This window comes from Moschus berezovskii, chromosome 9 (assembly GCF_049115385.1).
Source record: "Moschus berezovskii isolate FMDL1 chromosome 9, NW_MosBer_1.0, whole genome shotgun sequence".
Classification (NCBI taxonomy): Eukaryota; Metazoa; Chordata; class Mammalia; order Artiodactyla; family Moschidae; genus Moschus; species Moschus berezovskii.
The window spans coordinates 89,909,862-89,933,941 of NC_142468.1; the positions used below are offsets into that span (position 1 = coordinate 89,909,862).

The 24,080-nt window shown below is 39.9% G+C and overlaps 1 protein-coding gene across 4 annotated transcripts in view; it reads left to right on the forward strand.

The window, feature by feature from the left end:
• The window catches only part of MAP2K5 (mitogen-activated protein kinase kinase 5), a 278,537-nt gene that overhangs the window by 208,308 nt on the left and 46,149 nt on the right, over nt 1-24,080 (forward strand). For 2 of the 4 annotated variants that reach the window (XM_055437356.2, XM_055437354.2), the window contains 2 exons: nt 5,991-6,017; nt 6,329-6,361. In XM_055437356.2, the coding sequence (XP_055293331.1) occupies nt 5,991-6,017; nt 6,329-6,361 (60 nt within the window). The remainder of the gene's footprint in view (nt 1-5,990; nt 6,018-6,328; nt 6,362-24,080) is intronic. The other 2 variants (XM_055437355.2, XM_055437357.2) reach the window with 1 other exon arrangement.

Below are 24,080 nucleotides of genomic sequence, written 5' to 3' on the forward strand. Positions count from 1 at the left end.
AAACGCAAGTACTCAATGGACTCCTCGGCCAGACCTTGTACAGTGAGGGGAAAAGTTAGTTTTGTAACTCACATAGGTCGTGTTGAATTTTGATTCTCAGCTCCTGCTTTTCTCACAGAATTTAGGTCTGAATATTGAAATTCTCATTTATTTGCCCAGGAAATGATTCACTCTGGCTCCTGTACCCCTGGGTATGGGAGGACATGAGCTGTGTCAGTTTTAAATGCACAAGGGATAAAAGAGTACAGGCTGGCCATCAGATCCTTTTCTTCCTACTCACTGACCGTCCGACTCAGCGCATGAATAATAGCTGCACCGCACCTTGGTGCTCCAGCTGTTGTGTGTTGTGTGGAAATGCATTGTCCTTGATGCTCGGAAAGCATTAAGAGCCAAGTGATCTAATTTATGGCTATGATGATTTTCTGCCTGTCCCATCTGAGCTGTGCCCTCCTCTAGGCACCTTGGAGCCTTTCTGTCAAATTCAGGGATATCTATTTTTAACTTTTCAAAACTGGTCACTCTGGAATGCAGCACCCTGGCCCAAGTTTGGGGTGTGAGGCAGGGAGAACATGCCAGTGAGTAGATCTTAGAACGTGGGGATCACAGTGACCTCTTATACCTTATTGAGTAATCCCTTACTAAGTCCTCTTATCACTCATTTTTAAGTCATTTATTTGTGTGTAAATAAGTGATATAACTTATTTTTTCGTTTTGTTTTGTCCTGACAAGCTATGCTGATAGATTCACAGGCATGATTAGAACTTGAACAAGGACAGAGACTGATGCATAGGGAAGACAGAGCACAAGGGAACTATATTTGTTCATTTTATATTGTTGGAAATAATATATTTTATTCATTTATTTTATCTCATAATACATTCAGTTAATCTAAAAATATGAGTTTGCCGAAATTCCCATTTATAGTTAACCAGGGTAAATTTTGTCCTGTTCCTTCTCAAAAGAAACAGCCCTTTGTTTAGGCATTTTTAAGTTACCAAGTATTGCGTATTCAGTTTGTAAGGGATTTCCCTGGTTGCTTGGAAGTAAAGAATCTTCCTGCAATGTAGGAGACACGAGTCAGATCTCTAAGATCCCTTGGAAAAGGAAATGGGCAACCCATTCCAGTATTCTTGCCTGGAAAATCCTATGGACAGAGGAGCCTGATGGACTACAGTCCATGGGGTCACAAAGAGTCAGACACAACTCAGCAACAACAATAACAATCAGTTTGTGGTCATGTGAAAGTGATTTTTTCCCCTCTCTCTGAGGGCTTTTTGAGATTTGGGCACTTTTTTTTTTACAAGTTCTGATGGGTTGGAGGTGATGCGACTCCAAGTTTTAGCCCCCAGCACAATACCAGGTATAGTCAGACTGAATGTCTGTGTTAGTTCTCCCTCCGGTAGGAAAGAAAATCTGTGCCTGAGTGGGAGCCTGGAGGGGTGGAATGGATGTTTGGGCCCCTCTAGCTTATCTTTTCTAGACAAGAGCCCTAAGCCTAGTGAAAGGAAGGAGCTTCTGAAGCCATGAGAATCAGACAGGAATTCCAGGAATCTTTCTGATTCCAAAGCTTATGCCTTCCCCCTCCCATACTAGTTTCCTCATGAGTCAGCAGTCAATTCTAAGCCAGGTTCTGTGACCTTGGGCACTTTTCCCCTCTGAGCCTCAGTTTCCCTAACAGCAAAATGAGTAGATTAAACTAGATCTCAGAGGTCCCTTCCATCTATTAAAAAAAAAAAAAAATTGGGTCATCATTCTTCATTTAGAATATAAAATCTCAGTTTGCTATAATACTTGTTTATATTAATATTTAGCCAGAGTTCTAGCTTAATGCATCTGACTTGAAAAGAGAACCCTTGCAAAATAAATACAGTTCTTAAAATTTGCCATTTAAAAAAAGAATAGAGTTCAGCATCAGAAGCTAGAATGTGATACCAGGAGCACAACAGATAAAAATGGTATTCTTTTAAAATTCCAGCCATATGATTTAATTTTATATTTTTTTCCCCTCTCTCTATTTAAGAGAAAATAACACAAGCTTGAAAAGCAGTAAATATGTAAAGAGAAAATTTGTCAACTGATATTGGAAGATCTGACCCAGGTCACACATAAATCTCTCCGACAAGAGCTGCAGGGCAAGCCATAATTTCAGAGAGTAAAAGAGAAAATGAAAGCTCGAGCTGGTATCTTCTCTAAGTTCCATAGGTGGATTCATTTTAGTTTTCTGATTGTGCTTCTGAATATAATGTAAAAGGGCTGGTAGCAAGGTCTGTCTACCATCGTGTGTGTAAAAAGTACTTCTCCGGAGACAGAAGCATAAGCATAAGCATAAGCCTTCCAAAGTTGCTTTTTTATCACCAGAGTCATTGAATAAATAATTGAGGCCCCGTAAGCAAACTTTTGCATTGGTAATTTCCTTTCCAGGTTCATTTTCCAGAGTCACAGGTCATATTACAGGAGCTTTTTAAATTGCCAGCTGTATGGTCCTCTCAAGGAAATATAAGACCCAACTGATATTTAGGCCTGCCTGTTATGAAGTCATTCTTCTCCATTTAGACACATAAGGGTCTGTCTTATGTTAGAATGAGGCATCCCCTGTTAGTGTGGCTTAAAATCTTGGATCTAACAGCTGATGAACAGAGGAAAAAATAAAAAAGCTATGCCCGAAAGAGAGAAGAGAAGAGGTTTATCTAACTAGTGTTTCAAAATGCTGCTGGTTCTAGAGACTGATCAACAAAGTCTGTGACTGGAGCAATTATCGTTCTCTTTGTCCCCAATTATTAGTTAGACATAGAACACTCAGTATGAGCAAAATGTGTAGGCAGGAACACAGACTTGGACAAGTTAGTTATAAACAGCATCTCATATGTTGGGAGGTACAGGCAGTACATCAGCCCTAACAATGTTATTGTGTCCCTCTGAACTCTGCTCTCAGAGCTAAGCGTTTGGAAGGCAGACCCAGAATAAAGAGAGGCATTCACGAAGCTAACATTTTATACTAAGAACTCTTAGTACCCTTTTTAATGTGCTATAAAACCAGGGGCTTCACTTTTTCATGAACTGTGTGCAAACGCAGAGGCAGTGACTGGAGGTTGACTTTGTTTGGATCTGTTTTATGGTTGCTGCGCCTGTACAGTAATGTGATCTTGAAAAAGGTAAACAACAAAGAGTTTAGCAGTGAAAAATACGCCTAATATAAATACAGTCGAGTACATGGCACTTCAGAATTTGAAAAATATGACCCTGGCATTAAATTTTCTGCTGGAATTAACAGAGGAACAGAATATAGCATTTAAGGCCATATATCTGAGACAGAGAAAGGAGATGATACATCTAATTCTGCGATCTATGTGGCATTCATATAAAGAAAAGCACAGTAGCTTTATTTAATTGAGAAAATGAATCAATTACAATGATGTTGCATCATCAGATTCTTGTGAAATAGAAGATATAAGTCACTGCACTGTATAACAGTGTTAAAAAGTAATTGAGTATCTTAAGCATTTTGAATCAATTTCAGGTACTGGCACTGCTACCTTAATACAAAATTTATGAAGATGATTTCATATAATATGTTGCTATCAAAACCATACAGTAAAGCCTGGTAACAATGTCTCTCTTTAAAAACCTGGGCAAAACAGTATGGTTATAAGATCATAAAACAGACTTTGATATTGCTGTTTCTCCTTTTCTTGTAGTAAAGAGTAAACGTTAAAAGAGTACAGTTTTAAGTGGTCTTAAACCATGCTTTTAACCCAAAGAATAGGGCAAGACTTTTTCCTAGGTCTCAGTCTATGAGGAAAATTCGATTTAGTTCACACAGTGGATGTTACTGGAAACCATGTTTCACAATCCATCCCTGAATTCATTTTGAAACATATCACTTAAAATGTTTTCCTTGGAGAATTTGTAATCTCCCTAACTGCTGGAAATGTGTGGAAAAACATTCTCTTTGATGTCAAAAATGGTTTTCTAACTCTGTGTTCATTACAAGTAACTCTCCTATTGAAGTAGATATATCTCACTAAGAATGTTGGTGGCATGGGTAATCTATGTATACTTAAAAATACAGTTGGCCCTTCAACAATGAAGGGGTTCATCTGGGTTTAGTTTAGTTGGCCCCCCATGTCTGAATATCTGAGGTTCCTTCACATCCATGGATTCAACCAACCACAAACCATCGAGTACTGTAGTATTTACTAATGAAAACTCGCCTTGTGTAAGTGGGCCTGCACATTTCAAACCCATGTTGTTCGAGGACCAACTGTAAAAGCAAGCACCAAAGATATCTCATAGGAGAATATGCCTGGAGTTTTCATGATTTTTTTAAAGGTGTTGTGGCTTTTTACTAAAATCCTAACCACTCCAAGGTGGTAGTTAAGAGCTGTCTTCCTTTTTAATGTAAACATTTCCCTGCAGATCCTTATACAGAAGAACACACTGACTAGAGGAATAAGAAGGCACAGTAATTCATGACAGTATTCAGTTCAGTAGGAACTACCAAAGTAGACTAAGACCCAGCCCACCTCGGATGGAAGTTTCAGGGAGTTGTGCCTGGGGAGGGCATGATGCAGAGCCAAGAGCAGGAAAGAGAGGATACCATGTTCAGTCAAGATAACACATGGGAAAGCACTTTTTAAAACACTCAAGCACTGGGTGAGAGGGTCTTCTGATCAGCTATAGGGATGCAAAAGAAATGAGGAAACATGGCGTCTGCCCTAGAGAAGCTTAACAGTCCAGTTGAGAAGAACCCGTGTGCCAAAACTGATAATTTATCAACTTTACCATGCCAAATATAAACACATGTGAATCCAGTTGTTTTTAAGGAATCCTGTGATGTAGGCGGATATGATGCTGGAGAGAGGGGAGACTGGGAGAGGCCCCAGAACAACCACAGCCAGATCCTGAGGCCTCGGGCCTGCCCCAACCTCTGGGAGGCCCAGTTTTTCCCATCATAGACTAGAAATGACCATCCTTGCCAGACTCAGGGTGGGTGTGTATGTGAAAGAAAAGCACTATTAAAAGCGTATAAGAAACTATTAACTAGTTTACCTATATTTTACCAGCTTGTTGAAGCACAGTCTATCCCAACAAACCACTGACCCCTCAGTAATTATATAAGCCCTGGAATTTTCCTCCTTAGGAAATTTAATACCTGGGACTCCATTTTCACTGAATTTGTAGTAACTGTAAGGCAGTTTTTTTTAGGGGGGTGGTTGGAGCAGGAGGGACACTTAAGTGTTTAATACTTTAACTACTAAGTGGATGTTTTATTAATTTAGTGACTTTATAAGAGCCGTGGTTTACTGGTGTTAGCTGTGTGAGCATCCTGCCTCCAGAACAGGCATCCCTCTTTGACTCAGCTCTCATCCCCTAAAAAGGAGTGTTAAAACTTGCATGCATTTGATTCTCCCAGAAAGCATTGCTGCCCTGGAAACAGGCTGGAGGAACTTTGGAAAAGGTGGAGTCCTCACCCACTCTTGAGTCAGAGGCAAATACTTCAACCACATAATTAAAGTTTTCTTCACAAAATAGGGGATTGTGAGCAGACACTGGCAGGAATCCAAAATTCTAATTTCTGACTATGATTTAATTTCAATTTTAAATAAATCGGTTTTTAATTTAAAAAGAGTGAGCTTCATAACATTAGCAATGATTGCAACATTAAGCCCAGTGTTCACAATCTAGCAATATAAAACATTATTTATATCTGAATCGTAAACAGCCTTTTGAAATGGATTATGGTTTTTCTCCCTATTCTAATACAACCTGGAGGGTACTAAAAAGTGTTGTGTGAAATTAACATTCTGCTGACTTTCGCCTATAAATGAGAAGCGAGCTATTAACATTTGTGTATTTTCATTATGTAAATTGTGTTAACACATGCCCACAAATTGCCACCAGCAATGCAATAATTTTCTCTCAGTGATCATAATGTGTCCAAGTGAGTCATTTTGATTATGACATGCTAATTACATATTGCCTTTTTTCAGATTCAGAAAAACCAGGGATCTTTAATGGTAAGCTTTATGAGTTCAGAAAAAAATTCACTTTTCTTTTTCCTGATGGCTGCTTGCTTTGCATGCTTGAATGCCTTGTTTTAAACTTAGCAAATTGCATTTTGAAGAAAATGCAAACCTTTAACTGCCTGTATTAGATTAGGTACCATTAGAAATAATAGAACATCCTGAGCATCAATGTTTTTATAAGAGTTTGCTGTTGTTGATTAATCTTGCTATATTTTATTGCATTAATGATTTTTTCTTTCCACTCCACTGTAAAGATATTGCATACAGGCTAATACTTTTTCCTCTCTTCTTTCCCATTGCAGCCTCTCCAGCTTCTGCAGTGCATTGTTGATGAGGTGAGGCATCGTCTTATGTGCTTTCACTCCTAAAGTCATTCCTAATGGTGTGGAAAGCTTATATTTTGTTTCCTAATGAAGCACAGTGCCCAACATCCTCAGAGCAAGTTGTGTTGTATGGCTCTGAGCTGTGTTACGTGAACTGGCCTTGTCCTGAATCCCGCTCTTCTGATGCCGGCTGAGGATCTCTGCCAAAACAGACTATCCTACAGGCTGGTCCTTGGGGGTATCAGAAGCCCTAAAGACAAAACACGATAATATTAATTTATCCTCTCTCTGGCCAGATGGGGATGGAGCCGGAAATTAAAGTGGTACCATTTTTTTTCTGTAACAGATATTTTACATCGTTCAGTAGACAAAGGTCAGAGTTGAACAGCAGAAATAAGCTGGATAAAATTTGTCCTCCTTGCTTTACTTACCCAAAGCATAGCAGAGTGACAAAAGTGTTGAAAAGCTCTAGGTCAACAGTTCAGCTTTAATTCCTAATTAGGCAATTTCCCCTGAACATACTCCTGACTTTTTGTGCTTTTAACTGGTATTCTCACATGTTAAGTCACCCTACCTCCGATCATCCTTATCCATCAAGTTTCACTGTCCCTTGCCTTCATGGAGTTAAGCTACCTGAATTTCATTCTCAGTCAGCTTTTCTACTTTTGACTCTGCCTTTAAATTCCTTTTTTTCTGTAAGTTAGCAGTCTTATGGTATACAAGATTCCAATTAAGAAACATTAACGTTTTGTAGAAACAGTTTTTCTGGGCTTGGGCTTGCCTTCTAGCAGTGTTTATTTTTTAAACTTTAATTTTACAATAGTTGAAATGCTTGTAGTGAAGGCGATAAATGTTTCAGATAGGAAAGTTTGAAAGAAAAAATCGTAATTCATAATTATTCCTCTCAATTAAACATCTGTATAACCAGTTATGAGATTTGGGAGAAAAAATAAAGATCCTCCTAGGAAAAAAACAAACACATACACATATCACAATAATAGTAAGAATGGAGCTCCAGCATCCTTAATGGCTGCATCAGTCAGTCCATATATCCCATGCAAGCCATAAACCATGTTAGTGCAGAAATGAAGGCATCATCCTGAAACAAATGGAGGCCCCATTATCTCAAGTATCAGAGACCTCCTGGATCTAATAGCTCATCGATGTCTTCTGTCATCTTAGGTTCTGAAGGCATCCCATCCCCATCAGAATCCTCCTATTAAACTGATTCTCCTGAGCTCCCCCTCCAGGATTTCTTAGGAAAGTGTCCCCAGAAACTTCGCCTACCCAGTCAAGTGCACAGCCTGCCACATTTCCTGGGCTCTACTGTTCTTGGTCTGCCAGACTCTTGGGCACCAGAATATTCAGGTACAGGTGTCTTCTCCAATAATACAGATATTGCTGGAGAGCTCACTTGAAGATTTTCTGGATCAAATGGATATTTACATTCCTTATTTAAAGTAGCAGTGATTGCTATTAAATGTAAAATATTTTACTTGTTTGAGTTGGGTAAAATCTTGAGACTTTGAAATCATCATATGGAGATTTTCTAAGGAGAGAAGGTCTACATGATGAAGGACAATAGCTTATAACTTAAATAGTATGTTTTTCTTTATAGCACTTCTTCCTTAGTTGAGAGAAAACTGTAACTTAGACTTCCATTCCCATTTTATCTAAAAACATTGATATCTTTTTTATGGAGACTTGGGAAATTCACATATATCTTTAAAACAAACATAAGTTGATCTTGGAACCAGCTGATGGTTGGTAATAAGAGTATTAGGAATGAGTTGGCCAGATGACCTGCCGTAGGCAAGGTGCATCATAGCTTCTAAGAAAGGAAGGGTTGGTGGGATCCTTTGATTACTGTGCTTATCTCATGTTTGTCAGATTTCTCATTGCTGTAAAACAGTGTTTCTCAAGAGGTATGGGTAGTTCAAGGACTAACTACATCAGGATTATCTAAGACAGTTGTTTAAAATGCAGACTCTTGGACCAAGGTCACTGAATTCTACTTTCTAGGAATGGAGCCCAGGAATCTACATTTTCCTAGCTTCCCAAGTAATTTTGCACAATAAAGTTTGAGAACCTCTTCTATTAATATAATGGCTAAGTCTGCCCTTGTAGATCCCAGAGGACAATTAACTATCTATCTTCATTTACATCTGACATTTAAGGCTTCTATTTCTGAGTCAATATAACCAGCCAGGATTTGAACCATCTTACTCCTTGGGCATGGAATATACCCCATTATAAAATGGCTCTCCAATGAGCCTATACTGTTGCTCTTAGGAAAAAGTTAACAATCAAAAAGGACCACCCTCAAAGGAATCTAATTCAGATAAGATGGGTGTATTTGGAGTCATGTACAAAATAACGTACTTTATTTTTTATTATGTGGCCATACCTTGAACTCCTAGCATGGCCTGGCAAAGAATGAAGGAGTAGTAAAATATCATGAGGATAGGAGGCGGTGCTAGAGTGGCCAGGGGTGAACCTCAGGAGTTGGGAGTCAGGAGGTGCAATTGTGGGTCAAAGCGAGTTAGCCATTTAGATCCAGATAGAAGACACCAAACGTTAAACCAGAGAAGTAAGAGCCATGAACATGAAATTTGAACCACAGAATAGGAACTGGAAGGGTAGCCAAAGAACCAGGAGGGCGGGGGCTGCAGCTTATCCAGCTTGGACCTGGCTAACTCAGCGTGTGAGTGCTGTCTTAGAGTCACCGTATTTGCCTCAGAGTTGCTTCTCTCAAGAGAACTTCTTACTGTAAAACTCGTAAGCGGGTCCACTCCGAGTCCTTGAATACCTGAATTGTAAAGTACTTCGGTTTGGTGTCAGTCATGTATGTCTGTGTGTGCCATGATGCCTTGGCCATCTGAGGTCTTTGGGAAATAAGGTGGCCCTTACTATCAAGATAACTGATAACTGCTTTAAGCTCTGACGTCAATGAGAAAATATTCATTTTTAGAAAGAATGTTTCTGAAATTTATTTGCTTCTGGCACCCTATTGATAAAGTGTGGGTCACATCATTTTTCACTGATATAAAGGTTTCATTGTATCATAACCTTTTCTTGATGACTCAGGTCCATGTTTTGAACACAGCACTGAACTAAACTTTGATGTATTGATGTCCTATAGGGTTATAGAATTGTGGGGATCTTGCCTTTCTCTTTTAGTGAACTTCCTAGCCATTTTGCCTGTGTTACTTTGCTTTGGCACTCAGCAGTATGCTTGGGCTTTTTGAGGTGAATAGAGCCATTTGCTCCCAGACTAAATGGCCCTACAAGGGTGTGTTGGCCTGCTTCATGCTTTTCTTGTGTTCTCTCTTGTGATCACCTCTGTTTTCTGTGGTGACTTGACTCATTAGTGACTACTAACATTCTTGTCAGTGACTACGTGTTAGCCTGATGATCTGATCATCTTGTCTTCAGTCTTTACACTCCTCACAGTGACTGATGGCAAAACTGAAAGGTATCAAATGAAATTGGATACCCAAGTGCTGTGTGTAAGGTCAAACACACTCATCTGAGAAGAGCAAGTAAGACTGATGAAGTAAAATGAGTGGACTTGTGCTCATTCATTTCAGCTGATAGTTCTCAAAAGTGCCCACTGTATACTAGCCCAGGTTGACCAGGCCATGCTCAGGACAGCCTCCAAGACCAGAGAGAACTGGGCTTCTGGGCAGGGCTCCCAGGTCAACTGCAAATTAGGTGAGTCAGGGTAGAAAGGCAGAGGCACAGTCACAGATCCTGGGCCAGTGCAGCGTGCTGGGACCCAGGAGGCTGTGTAGCCATCCAGAGCTCTCCCTAGTACCTGGGCTCCCAGTTTGACTGGCAACAAAGGACTGACCACACTGGTGATGGTAGATGGGAACAAGAGAGGTTATAGCTGAGTCACTGAAACCCAGGGCTGGCTGGAGCCAACCAGGAAATCAGTGAATTGAGGTGCTGGAAACTAAAAAGACTGAAGTGGGGACTCCCCACTTGAGCCTACCCAGCCACAGACTTGGAAAAGATAATGGTATGGAAATGAATAATTATACTTCATTATAGGGTGCATACTATACATCCCAGAAACAGGAGGGTTTGTTACACCAGAAGAGTATGTGTTCTGGGGGTAGATTAGGAGAGGGCCTTGAGGAGACGTGGCATTTAAGCTAGGTCTTAAAGCATGAATAGAAGTTCACAAGGTCAAAAAAGGAAAAAGCTAAATGTCAGACAGAAGGGCTTGAAACTGTCTTGCAAATCATTTTTGAGTTCATAGATGTGTTTCAGAATGTTCAGGATATCTAAAATATGACAGCCAGAAAAAAATGGATTATCACTCTGAGTGTGTATATATGTTTCAAGCATATTATAGTGAAAAATAAATTTCTCTCTAATATCTGTAGGTGCTCAGCAGGACAGTTAACAAATTTCTGATACATACTTCTGTGTACTTATTCCTTTTACTAGGAAAAAGTGAATTCCTGTAAGTCTTGTTTTATGCCTGATCAGAAGTATCTTCTACATGATAGATTATAAAATCAACACACAAAGATCAGTTGTGAGACTCCTCTGCTGGTCCAGTGGTTAAGAATCCGCCTGCCAATGCAGGTGACATGGTTCAATCCCTGGTCTAGGAAAATTCCACATGCCACAGGACATCTAAGCCCACGTGCCACAACTGCTGAGCTTGTGCTCCAGAGCCCACGAGCTGCAACTCCAGAGCCCTCATGACATGACCACTGAAGCCTGTGCACTTAGAGCACATGCTCTGCAGCAAGAGAAACCACACAGTGAGAAGCCCCCACTTGCCGCAACTAGAAAAATCAGTTGTAATTCTTCATATGAGTAACCCAAAATGAATGATTCAAAAGTGAAACTAAGAAAACAATTCAAGTTAGTTAGCATCAAAAATAATCAAATAGTTATGAATAAATTTAAGAGAAGTAGAAAACTTCTACATTGAAAATTACAAAACATCTTTGAAAGCAATTAAAAGACTTTAACAGAAAAACATCCAGATTCATGGAATGGAAGACTTAGTACTGTTAAGATGGCAGTACCTCCCAACTGGTCTACAGATTCAGTACAATCCCAGTGGATTCTTGTAGAGATGAATGAGTTGATTCCAGAATTTTTATGGAAATGCAGAGGAGTCAGAGTATCGAAAGCAATCTTAGGGGGAGAAAAAACAAAGAGGATTCAAACTTCCTGAGTTTGAAACCTATTACAAGTTACAGTAATCAAGATAAGGGTGGTTCTGGCATAAGAATAATTGTGTGGAATATCCTGTCCAGCTGAAAAGGACTGCTAAGTACAGATCATCATAGAAAAACTTATTTCTGTTTTCTGTTTTTTAACTTTGACATTTGTATTGAGATATAATTTATATAACTAAAATCCATTCTTATAAAGTATACAGCTCAGTTCCAGAACATTTTCATCACTTCACAAAGAAACCCAGTACCTGTTAATAGTAACTCCTAGTTCCCCTCTCTCCTCCAATCCCTGGCAACCACTAACTAATGTATTTTCCTTCTCTATGAATTTCCCTGTTTTGGACGTTTCTTATAAATTGGACATGTAATATCTGGCATTTTGCATTTGGTTTCTTTCATTTAGCATAATATTTCCAAGGTACATCCATGCTGAGGTATTTATCAGTATTTATGGTCAGATAATATTCCATTGTATGGATATACCACATTTTTGTCTAACTTTCATCAGTTGACTAACATTTGGGCTATTTCCACTTTTTTACTATTAGGAATAGTGTTACTGTGAACATTTGTGTACAAGTTTATATGTGGATGTATGTTTTTAAATCTCTTGGTTGTATGTACTCAGTAGTGGAATTGCTGGGTCACACAAAAATTCTGTGTTTAGCTTTTTTTTTTTTTTTTTCATTTTAACAGTGTTTATTGTTTAATATTATCCAAGTAGTACATGTTTAGAAAACCATAGGCAAGTAAAGTACAGGAAAATGCCAGTGTCACCCATAGTTACCTATCCAGTGATGGGCCCGGTTACACTCTTTTTGTACATTTTCTATACCTTTGTTTTGTCTTATATATGTATTAACATTGTATTTAACTTTTTGATGAACTTCCAAACTACATTTTACAGCAACTGTACCATGTTACATTCCCATCAGCAATTTATGAGGGTTCAGATTTCTCCATGTTCTTGTCAACACTTGTTATTTTCAGTTTTATATTTTCTTTTTTTTTTCATTGGAGGCTAATTATTTTACAATATTATATTGGTTGGTTTTGCCATACATTGACATGAATCCACCCCGGGTGTACATGAGTTCCCCTTCCTGAACCCTGCTCCCACCTCCCTCCTCCCCTTACCTCCCTCTGGGCCATCCCCATGCACTAGCCACGAGCATCCTGTATCATGCGTCAAACCTGGACTGGTGATTTGTTTCACATATGATAATATACATGTTTCAATGCCATTCTCCCAAATCATGCCACCCTCGCCCTCTCCCACAGAGTCCAAAAGACTGTTCTATACACCTCTGTCTCTTTTGCTGTCTCGTATACAGGGTTATCATTACCATCTTTCTAAATTCCATATATATGAGTTAGTATACTGTATTGGTGTTTTTCTTTCTGGCTTACTTCACTCTGTATAATAGGCTCCAGTTTCATCCACCTCATTAGAACTGATTCAAATGCATTCTTTTTAATGGCTGAGTAATACTCCATTGTGTATATGTACCAAAGCTTTCTTATCCATTCAGCTGCAGATGGACATATAGGTTGCTTCCATGTCCTGGCTATTATAAACAGTGCTGCAATGAACATTGGAGTACATGTGTCTCTTTCAATTCTGGTTTCCTTGGTGTGTATGCCCAGGAGTGCAATTGCTGGATCATATGGCAGTTCTATTTCCAGTTTTTTGAGGAATCTCCACACTGTTCTCCATAGTGGCTGTACTAGTTTGCATTCCCACCAACAGTGTAAGAGGGTTCCCTTCTCTCCACACCCTCTCCAGTATTTATTACATGTAGACTTTTGGATAGCAGCCATTCTGACTGGTGTGAAATGGTATCTCATTGTGGTTTTGATTTGCATACCCTTCATGACTTAATGATATTGAGCATATTTTCATGTGTTTATTAGTTGTTTGAATATCTTCTTTTCACTTCTATTCAAGTGCATTTTCTCTTTTTAAATTGCTTTTTATTTTTAAATTACTAGTTTTGAGTTGTTAGAGTTCTTTATGTATTCTGGATACTCGATTCTAAATTTTTTCTCCCATTCTATGGATTGCTTTTTCACTTTCTTGATGGTGTCCTTTGACACATGAAAGTTAAAAAAATATATATATATATATTTTTTTAACTTTGAAGCCTTCCTGGTTTGATCACAAGTTAGGAAGCTTAGGTCTCCATACTGTCCCCATCCCACCTCTGGCAACCACATAAAAGTCCTTAGAGTTCCTTAGGTGACAGTTTGAAAACCACTGATTGTAGCCCAAACAATCATTCTGTAAACCTGTATTAATCCCAGAGTTAGGTACTGGGGATAGGGAATTAGTTAAGATCCAATTGCCAGTAGGTTCTGCTCTAGTTAGGGGGACAGGCTCGTAAGCAATCATATATTTCAGTTGAGTTCAGTCGCTCAGTCACGTCCGACTCTCTGCAACCCCGTGGGCTGCAGCCCACCAGGCTTCCCTGCCATCACCAACTTTAAACTGCAGGTAGTGTAAGTGGTATGAGACTTGATGAGCTCTCAGAGGAGCACAGCGACTGCTGTTTTACCTACTCACATAAATGAGCATGTATGATAAGGCATTTAATGATGTTTGCAGCCTATAAATTCTAGACTCTTCTGTCCATGGGATTTTCCTGGCAAGAATCCTGGAGTGGATTGCCATTTCCTCTTCCAGGGGATCCTCCTGACCAGGGATCGAACCCAAGTCTCCAGTGTCTCCTGCATCGCCAGGCAGATTCTTTATCACTGAGCTACCTGGGAAGCCCCCTCATAAATTCCACATATACCCAAAATGTAGACAAGGTGCAGGGGATACACAGAGAAGAGAGCTTGTAATGAAGCGGGTGGTGATATACCAGAGGGCTCTACAGAGAAGGGAAGCCCAAGGGCCAGTAGGAGTTGGCCTCAGAGATACTTGAGGCCCATACGGAGTTCAGTATGGCTGCAATGCTTGGCAAAGTATTAAAACAGATGAAGCAACAGCCAGGTTTAGAAAAATCTTTAAACATTGTACCCAAAAGCATTTGCAGAAATGAAAGAGGAGGGGGTGAAAGGGTTTTAATCAGAGAATCAACAGAACCAGATTTGTTTTAGAAAAGTCACTCTGACAGGCTTGTGGAAAGTGGATTGGGAACAACAGGAATTTACTGTGCTTATAGTCTTGATCAAAATGTATGCAGATTTTTCACTAGGACAGCCTTAGCATGTTTGAAGGGTGTTTAGGAAATAGAATAAACTGAATTTGGTGAGTAATTGGACGTAGGGGAGAGTGAAGAAGCATTTGGCATGGGCAGTCAAGCCCTCACTGAGATGGAGCGTACACACACATAAGGGGGAGATAATTAGCATTCTGTTCATAGGACAGCACCAAGCACCTCCTTCAAAACTGAATTCCAGGCTTACCTGGAGGCTCAGTAGTAAAGAATCTACCTGCCAATGCAAGAGACGTGGGTTCAGTCCCTGATCCAGGAAGATCCCACGTGCCTCAGAGCAACTAAGCCCACACATGACAGCTACTGAGCCTGTGCTCTAGAGAGCCCGTGAGCCACAACTCCTGACACCCGCGTGGCCTGGAGCCCATGCTCTGCAAAAAGAGAGGCCACTGCAGTGAGAGGTCCACACACCACACCTAGAGAGTAGTCCCTGCTCCCTGCAATGCGCACGGCATCGAAGAACCAACACAGTCAAAAATAAAATTATTTTTTGAAAAACTATATCAATTCCTGTTTCAGATTCAGTTATAAGAAATACATCAGCTAAAGTTTTAAGTTCCCAGGCTTTTTTTTTCCCTGTCTTCCTAGTACTGTATCTATTCATAAGTATTTGTTGAATGAAATTTATGTGTAATTATAAGAAGTTACTACCTTTTTTAAGACCTCAGAAAACCAAATCCAAAAAGTAATAGTGTATGATGAGGAGATACTTAGCTAATAAATACAGTCCTTTATCAAAACTCACAAGTCTGGCCTTAACCTTTATGATTTACCAGCTGTTTTCCACTGTGTTCCCCAGTGTCACATTGCTTTCCCACTACACTCTGTTTTACAGATGAGGAAACTGAGGGTCAAAGGACACAGCTCTTTTTACTACACTGTAACTGCCCTTGATAGAAGCAAAAAGTGACAGCTGAACATTCTGGCATCAATGGGAGAGATTATTTTTCAAAACTGTAAAAGAAGACAACTTAGAAAGCATTGCAGACGTGCCCCCAGGGCAGAAGTATATTACAACACAGTTCGGTTTCACTGTCTATAAGAATGACTCCATGCCTGTAAAAAAGAATTGAATTCTCTTCTGCATATTCTGTTTAAGTTGGCAGGGAGGAGATTGACTCCTTTTAGAAAGATTTATGTATACAAAAGGATTGGCTATTAAACCACTATTACCTTTTAAAAATTCCTTCATGGAGAATCACTCCTTCTTAGGTTAACTGAGGGCTGGTTAACTGAGAAGCTGCTGGAGTATGCACATAAGCAGGTGCTTTCTGGGAGTGGGGGTAGGGGTGTGGATGTGTGAACATGGCTGTCTAATAATACCTCCTTGGAATTCAAAAAGTGGTATTAACCAGCTCCAGAGGGAATAATATCCATTCACTTTTTGCCTGAGGGCCTTCACCATAATTCTGATTTCTTAAGTTAGCCAAGAGTAAAAGGAATACCCCCTTCCCTCCTGCTTCCAGCATCCTAGGATGGCCTGTTGCTTTCACAGCACGTAAATTGCAGGTAGTTTAAGTGAGACAAGATTCTATGGCCTGAGCTGTCTGACGACCCATGCCTGCCTGGAGCTTCCCATCACAGTGGCTGACACTCTAACCACTGGCTTAAATGGGTGTTGCTAATGTGGGATTTCATGTTATTTGTGACTTGTACAACTTAATGACTGGGAGGCATTAGAAACTCGGTAAGTTAATACAAGTAGATACATAGTAGTTGTGTCCTCCTGCAGTATTGTTAACTAGATCTCTGTCTCAGAATGTCGGGAATGTATAATTGGGATCCTGAAAACCGATATTCCTCTTTTATGTAAGGCAATCTTTTGAAATCTAATACTTCTTTTGAAAAGTCCAGTATGTTTAAATTAATGCAGTTTGAGTGGCTTGAAGATTGAAAATAGGTTAGCATTAAGGCCATGATTCCTTTAGTAATTACTTTTTCTTTTGGTAATAACTGTTTCTTTAGAAATGACATTAACATTCTACCAAAACACAGCAGTAATCCAAAAGTTAATGTTCTGTTCATTTATAATTATATTTAATTCATATTTATGAGTTGTTGGGAGGAAGGAGAAAGAAGGAAGGAAAATTTTTAAATGTAACAGAAGAAGCAAGTTAAAAACAGAAATTTTCCTGATAGTCTGAAGAATATATAGTTGTTTAAAGTGGGAAAAAATAATTATTTAAATACAGCTATATAAAATCAGATTTTATTAGCTACTGCTGAAAAAAATATATATTCTTATTATTTCTTAGTGGCACTGAATGAATTCAGTGGATAGATTTTTTTCACTTCTTCTTTTTTACTAATCAAATTATTAGCATAAGCATCCCTATGATCTTGATCTTGGTAAGTCAGTTAGATTGGTGTGTTTTTTTTAAACAGGGAAAATTCTGCATCTTCAGACAGTCATTGAACAAGTAGCTTTGTGTTGTTTCCTTTGAATTGTCCACGAAGCCTGATGTATTATTAATGAATTAATTTCTTGGTGGTGAAGGCTCGTGAATAGCTTCTGTGAATGGGCAGTTGCCTAGTGGGGCCAGTTTTGGCTGCTGTCATTTAACATGTGTTGCTCTATTGTGAAGTCTTATCCAGCCGTAGGACAGTGCTCGTTTAATCCACCATGATGGGACCTACACACCCCGAGCCCACGCTGGATGCCAGGGTCAGTTACGCAGCAGCTCGGGCTGGGGCACGGCTCTGCCTCACTGCCGAGTCGCTGTAATCATTTTGCCTGCCGTTAATTTTCCCTAAACCAGGGGAAACGTGTCTGTGAGCTGTACAAATGTTCTCAAAAGAGAGTCCAAACTGGTCGGCTGGGGTGTTGCCTCCATTCCAGAACGGAGGCAGCATTCCAGGGAGTGTTAAGCTCCTTCCTTCCTCCTGGAAATGGAAGCGTCTGGGCCCATGAGATCCCTGATGTTCTGAGGTCCAGAGTAGCAGATGGCATTATGATTTTCCAAATCCTGATGAACGTTCTAACTGAACTTGTTCATTTCACAGTGTGTAGTTCTATTTTTTTCACCTCCTTTCCCTTCCTCCCTCCCTGTTCCTCTCTTTGTTCCTCTCATACTGGCTAATTTTAAACTGAGGCGGTATCTCCTTTAGCCAGCTTTCAATCCCCTTGTCTCTGTGTTTATTGTATGGAACCAGGTATGGCACAATTTGACATATGATTCTCAACCTGCGACTCACAGCTGACATCACCTTTGAATTGGTTTATAAAAATGTGTAAGCAAATACGACCGACACTCCTACACCGTGAAGCCACTGGAAGTTCTGTTCTTTCCTGTATCTATAGCTGGCAGTGCAGGTGGCAAACAGCAGTAATTATTTTAACTAACAGTTGAGTGAACATTCAGGAGGACACACAGTGTGGCGATGAGGACTTTGGATTTCAGCAAGTTCCCTGAGTCTATCTGGATAGCGTTATGGCTTGTTGATTTTTCAGGACACGGACCTGCCAGGTTCTTGCCCTTGAACAGTATGTGGATGTAATTCAGCTGTTTCAATGTTAACCCTTTACCAATGAAAAAAGGAATAATTCCTTTCATTTAGGAATCTGTTAAGGGCTCTTTTTCACTCCTGGATCTTCCTCTTGCATTTTTGTTTAATATAGTTTATGAACTACCTTTAAGATTGCTTTTAATCATCACTTCTACACATAGAACCTGGTGAAATGGTAGTGTGTATATTAACATTATAATTTAGGTCTTGGATCAAACATGTGTAAGCTGGACTTTTCCTAAGGAAAAAAAAAACCTAACCTTACCAGTGTATGAAATTCAAACACTATATAGGGACTAGGTAAAACCACAGGTAGGAATTGCTGAATAATTACCTTTAGACTAGCCTGAGCAGGAGACTTCCCATGAGGGTGAGCTCATTTAATGGTTCCTAAAACTCAATCTCGTGGATGTCAATGGTCATGCTTGATTATTTGCACCAATGTTTTATGAAAAAGCAATAGAAATGCATTGGGAGGCTACAGGGAGAGTGGTAGGGAACAATAACAGGTTTTACTTTTGTAAATGAAATCCCTTTGGTATGAGACAAGCCTGTTTTTTTCTGCTCTGCCTAAGCCATTGAAAAGGAAGACATATGTGAATGTCAGTGTGTCTGTGTGTATATGTGTGTGTACCATTCAGATAGGCTCCTCCAAATAATACTGTGAACTATAGCTTATGACCAACAAGAGACCTAAAATAAAAAGAGAAAAAAAAGATGTTCATTGACTTTGGAAAAGAAGCAATTGCAAATATGGTTTTGAGAGATTAATCCATTGCAAGTTTTCCACCTACCTATTTTCAAGGAATTTTATGAAACACCAAGATCTTTGCCATATGTTTAGAAAATATCTGAGTAAATGTAAGTCTTTTAAATGACAAAAAAAAAAAAAAGGGTTAGTTTTGACATAAATGACAAAGTTTATCTTCTATTTTATCCCAGTACTGAAGAACTGCCAAAACATTTAGGAGAAAATGGGGAGGAGAGAGGGGACTGCATAATCTCAAATTTCAGAGATTCCTTTAGAACTGTTCATTTATATATATATTTTTTTTAATAAGCTGTCTGGTAGTGATGTTCTCTTGGCTACTAACTGGTTCTCCTATGATTTAACAGTTTGAGGGTAAGGTGGATGTTTCAGTGGTGAAAATTCTAGCCTTTTGCCCCTGGTTCCAGGTCCACATGAGACAAGTTAAATGAGCTGATACTGTCAGCCAGGACCCAGTGAATAGAACTTCACACCCAAATGCCCACACGTGTAATTTGTCACTTCTGGCAACCCAGAGCATGAGGTGACCCGGCGTGGAAATTGAATCATCTTTCACTTTCTCTGCTCAAGTCTTGATGTGGAGTAAGATGAGTAAGACAAGGGCTCCGTGGTCTCCAGTTGAAGAGGGTCAGAGGCTTCCTTTTCTGATGACGTCCATCTGCAAGCCTTCCTAAAGTCAAAGCCTCTTTCTCACCCCAGCGCTGTCCATCATTGCATCCTGCAGATGAGATAGAACTGATTGTGAAATCAAAAATAGACTCTAGGGTCAAAACACTTATTGTTCCCTGACAAAGTGGCCACATTTTTAAGTAAACTAAGTGTTCTGAACAAGCATTGATTGAATTTGTACAAGCCTGGTATGGAATTCTGATTTACTAATATATTAACCAGGCTGAATTACTCTCTGACTGAGCACTTGTCTATCCATTTTCTGCCTCTCTCTCTCTGATGAGATGTGACTGCCTTCCTCGCCCCCCACCCCCGGCTCCAGTCTGTTATAGCGGAAACTTACAGATTGAACACTGAGAACCTTCAAAATATTAAAATTGAGCTAATTTCCCAGAATCTACCATTGGATTATGCTTCGGATGGGTAGATTTTTGGTTTGGAGATGACTTCTGTGGAGATTTTTTAAAATATATTTATTTGGCTGTGCTGAGCATTAGTTGTAGCATGTGGGACCTAGTTCCCTGACCGGGGATGGAACCTGGACCGCTTGCATTGGGAATACAGAATCTGGCCACTGGACCACCAGGGAAGTCCCCTGTGGAGGCCTTTAAAGGCGAGGACTCTGTTCTTTCTTTTGTGTGTGTGTCTTCCCCGCACCCCACCCCCGCCCAAGCAAACAAGGTTTCCTCCCCAGTCAAGAGCAGATTTGCCCTGTGGATTCTGCCAGTTGTCTCACAAAGATACCACTTTAAGGCAGTGAACAGGGGAGGATCAAAAAACAACTTGAGATCTGATAAAGCAAAATGTTGTACACAGTCTGATGTGAAGCCATTGGAATCACAGACAGCCTTCCACCTCAGCATTGTGGACAGACATGGAGCATACTAGGAGAGCTATGCCAATTAGTATCAATGCCAGCGTGCAGGACCAGAAATTGTTGAGCCAGGCCAAAGGAACATGAGGCTTGAATTAAAAGATTTAGTTTTAAAATGTTAGAGCATAGCTCTCAGTTCTGGTCAGACCATAGGTGACTGTCTGATGTTAATTACCTGTTGGCTTGATGGCTTGACACCAAGAAGGCTATAAATAGGCTGTTAGAAAGGATGGCCATATTTCGCTTAACTTGTCTGGTTTAATCTAATCACAGCACAGCTGACCTCAGAATTCACCAGTGTGGCCAACACCTTGAGATTCTTGAGAATTTGTCCTATCTTCTTTCTGATTTACTCCCAATAAGTGTAAAATCTTGGTTTGGAGGAATGTCTCTTTTGCACACGAGAAGGGAACATTACACAAATTAAGATGTTCAAGGTCTCTTCACCCCGAGGTGCTTCTCTGGCAGTGAGGATAGAAGAAAGTAGGAGACCAAAGATGGTATATTCCAGCCCTCCAGACTCTCCTAGTTTCTTCCCCCTCATTCTTAGAAGTGCACATCTTATCTCTCTGAACAGCACGAATACTTCCAGGATGTGGATTAAGTATCAGCCATCTTGCAGTGCCCACCGAAGCACCTTTGATATGGTAGAGGGTCAAGAAACTTGTTGAATGAATGAAGCAGTAAATAAGTAATGAGTGGTTGTATCATTTTTATACAGTATTTTGTGTCTCTGCCTATCAGTGTCTGAATTCACCACCACATCATTGTCAGATTCCATTGTCGTCTTTTATTATGAATTAAAGGCAAAAATTAAATCCTCAGGTACATTTGAAAGCAAAGGTTCCTCAACCTGTTTTCCAATTGAATAGTTATACCAGGCTTCTCCATTATTCAAAACAGAACTCTACTAAAAACCTGGACTTCAATGAGTTTTTAAAAAATAACTCCTTACCTTTTAACTTTTAAACTTTCTATTTTGACATCATTTTAGAGTCACATGCAGTTATAAGAAATAATGTAAAGACATCCTATGTATCCTTAACCCAGTTTCCCCCAGTGGTAACAGTTCGAAAGTACAGTACAATATCACAACCAGGAAATTGACACTGATATAATCCACTGAGTTTATTCAGATTCTGCCAGTTATAGTGTGTGTGTGTGTGTGTATCTCTGTGTGTGTATGTGTCTGTGTGTGTGTCTGTGTTTGCACTAGCATGTGTGTGAACATAAATGACACAGATCCTTTAAAGCCAAGAAACATCATGGTTTAAAAAAAAAACTATGCCTTTGAAATAATGATTTCCTTTTTAAGTAAGTCATTTCAAAAGTGTTTTTCTCATTTGTATTGTCTCTATTTGGAGTATCCAACTTACCTGCCTGTTCTCGAGGTAACAGAGTGTAGTTTTTTGCCATGCTTGCTCTGCAGCTGAACTAGCAGCAGCTGTGGTTGCAGTTGGACCTCTCCCCTGCCCCTCCTCATTGCAGATCCACACACATACACACTCTCTCAGATTTTCTGCTGCTCACCTTTCTTTATGCTTGAGTACCTTGCTGACAAGTGCTAATCACAAAATACCCGGAGAGAGTCCAGCTGAAGTTAGCATACATTAAACATTCTGAACTTGTCCTTTTGCTCATAGATTGTGCATAATTAATAATTAAACAGTTGCTGTTGTAATGGGTTGACCTTCCTGAACCGCTCATTATTCACAAGGCAAAGGCATCACTCAAACTTCCTTCCTGTTGTCCTTCACTGTTCCCGAGCTTGCAGCCTGCTTGTGCTCCAGTTGTTCAGCACAAGGGGCTGACCAGGTAGTTCACAAAACCTCTGAGACTTGAAGGCTGTCCTCCGTGAAGACCAGAATTGCTTACTGAAATGGCCACGGCAGTTTTCAATACAAGATCCGCCTTGTGTCACTTTAAGCAGGACACTGAAAGTTGATTTGGGACCAGAATCTCAGGTCATGACTTGTGGTTAAGGTTGTAGCCACTCTTTTTGTTCCATACCTCTGTGCTTAGAAGTTCAACAGAGAAGTGTCCCGCAGAAGCCCTCACGGTGAGGTGTGGCACCTAAGTTCCTAGGGACAGTGACTTCTGTTAACAATTCAGAGTCTGTTTCGGCCAGTGCTGAGCTGTTGGTGTAACTGCTTCTCTAATTTGTGTTTACATTTTTAGAATTTTGCCTGAACCTGTGTTTCACAGAGAACATTTCTGATAAGTAGCAGCAAAAGTAGCAGGACTTTAGAGATGCTCTGAACCCTTGGGCATGGTTCTCTCTTGCTCTCACTCTAAGGTAAATGACTACTTGCCCTCCTTCGGGGCCACGGAGACACCGGAGCAGCTTTCCTGTGAGCCTCCCCGTCCCCTTTGCACAGATTGGAATTAGATAACAAAATAGACAGGTTCTTGGAGATTTTTTTTACATCCTGATCTAAACTAACTTCTAATTTTACTTGCTTTTAAGCTTGTTTTTAAACAAGAAAAGTAAACCTGAAAAATCCTGCAGCATGGTGATCGCTATCATGTCTGTTCCTTTGGGACGTTAACAGCCTGCATGCTTTTGTGGATTTGGAGGATGCTGTCCGAGGACTCCCTGCCTCCATGTTTACATGTAGCATTCTTGACACCCACCCACCCAGGCACTCGTCAGTCTTCTGTATCTCAGAAAATTCTCCTCTGAGATACACAAGAGACATGGATTTTAAAATGAAAAGAAGTATCTGGCATTATGCGTGTGAGATTAGAATTTCCCCTGCATCTTTGATGACTGATTCTTTCCAGGCACCACTGAGATGAAAATCCACTCGGTGGTTCTGCGGAGTTGACTTGTGCTGGCATTTTCACAAGTGAAATAAATTATTCATGGGTACCACCCAGTGTTCCTTAGTTTATATTATGAGGAACTTAACAGGCTACAATATCAGGTCTTAAATAAAATTAAGTACCCATGCAAAGACGTCACAGTTCCCCCGTTTTGTTTCTCATCCATGTTAAAATGACATCTTCATCAAGTTGCCTATAGTTCATCAGTTTACTCTTGGTATCATACTTTGAAATGAGGCCCACATCGGCATCACGTTTTACACCAGGATCTTTGTAGAAAACCAGTCTAGAATTTTAACCGTCTCGGTAAATATTCAGCCACATTAAGACACTAGGCTTTTATTTTCCTAAACATTCATCTCAAAGCAACTGCTGCTCAGATACTTGCAGTACTGCCACGTCCCAAAAAATTTCAAAACAGAATGACTTAGAAAAAATTAACTACCTGGTCAGAGTCCATAATTTTTGTACCTCAGACTTTGAAATATCTTTTTACTAATAGTGTTTGAGGCAGTAAAACGTCACTTCTTGAACTGGGCCTTGTAGAATCTCGCAGGTTGGTTATATATATGGCTTTCCTAAAACAGACTGGGCTGAAATTGATATCATGTTTTATTTTTGCTCTTCAAACGGATAGGACTTCCGTGACCATTTTATG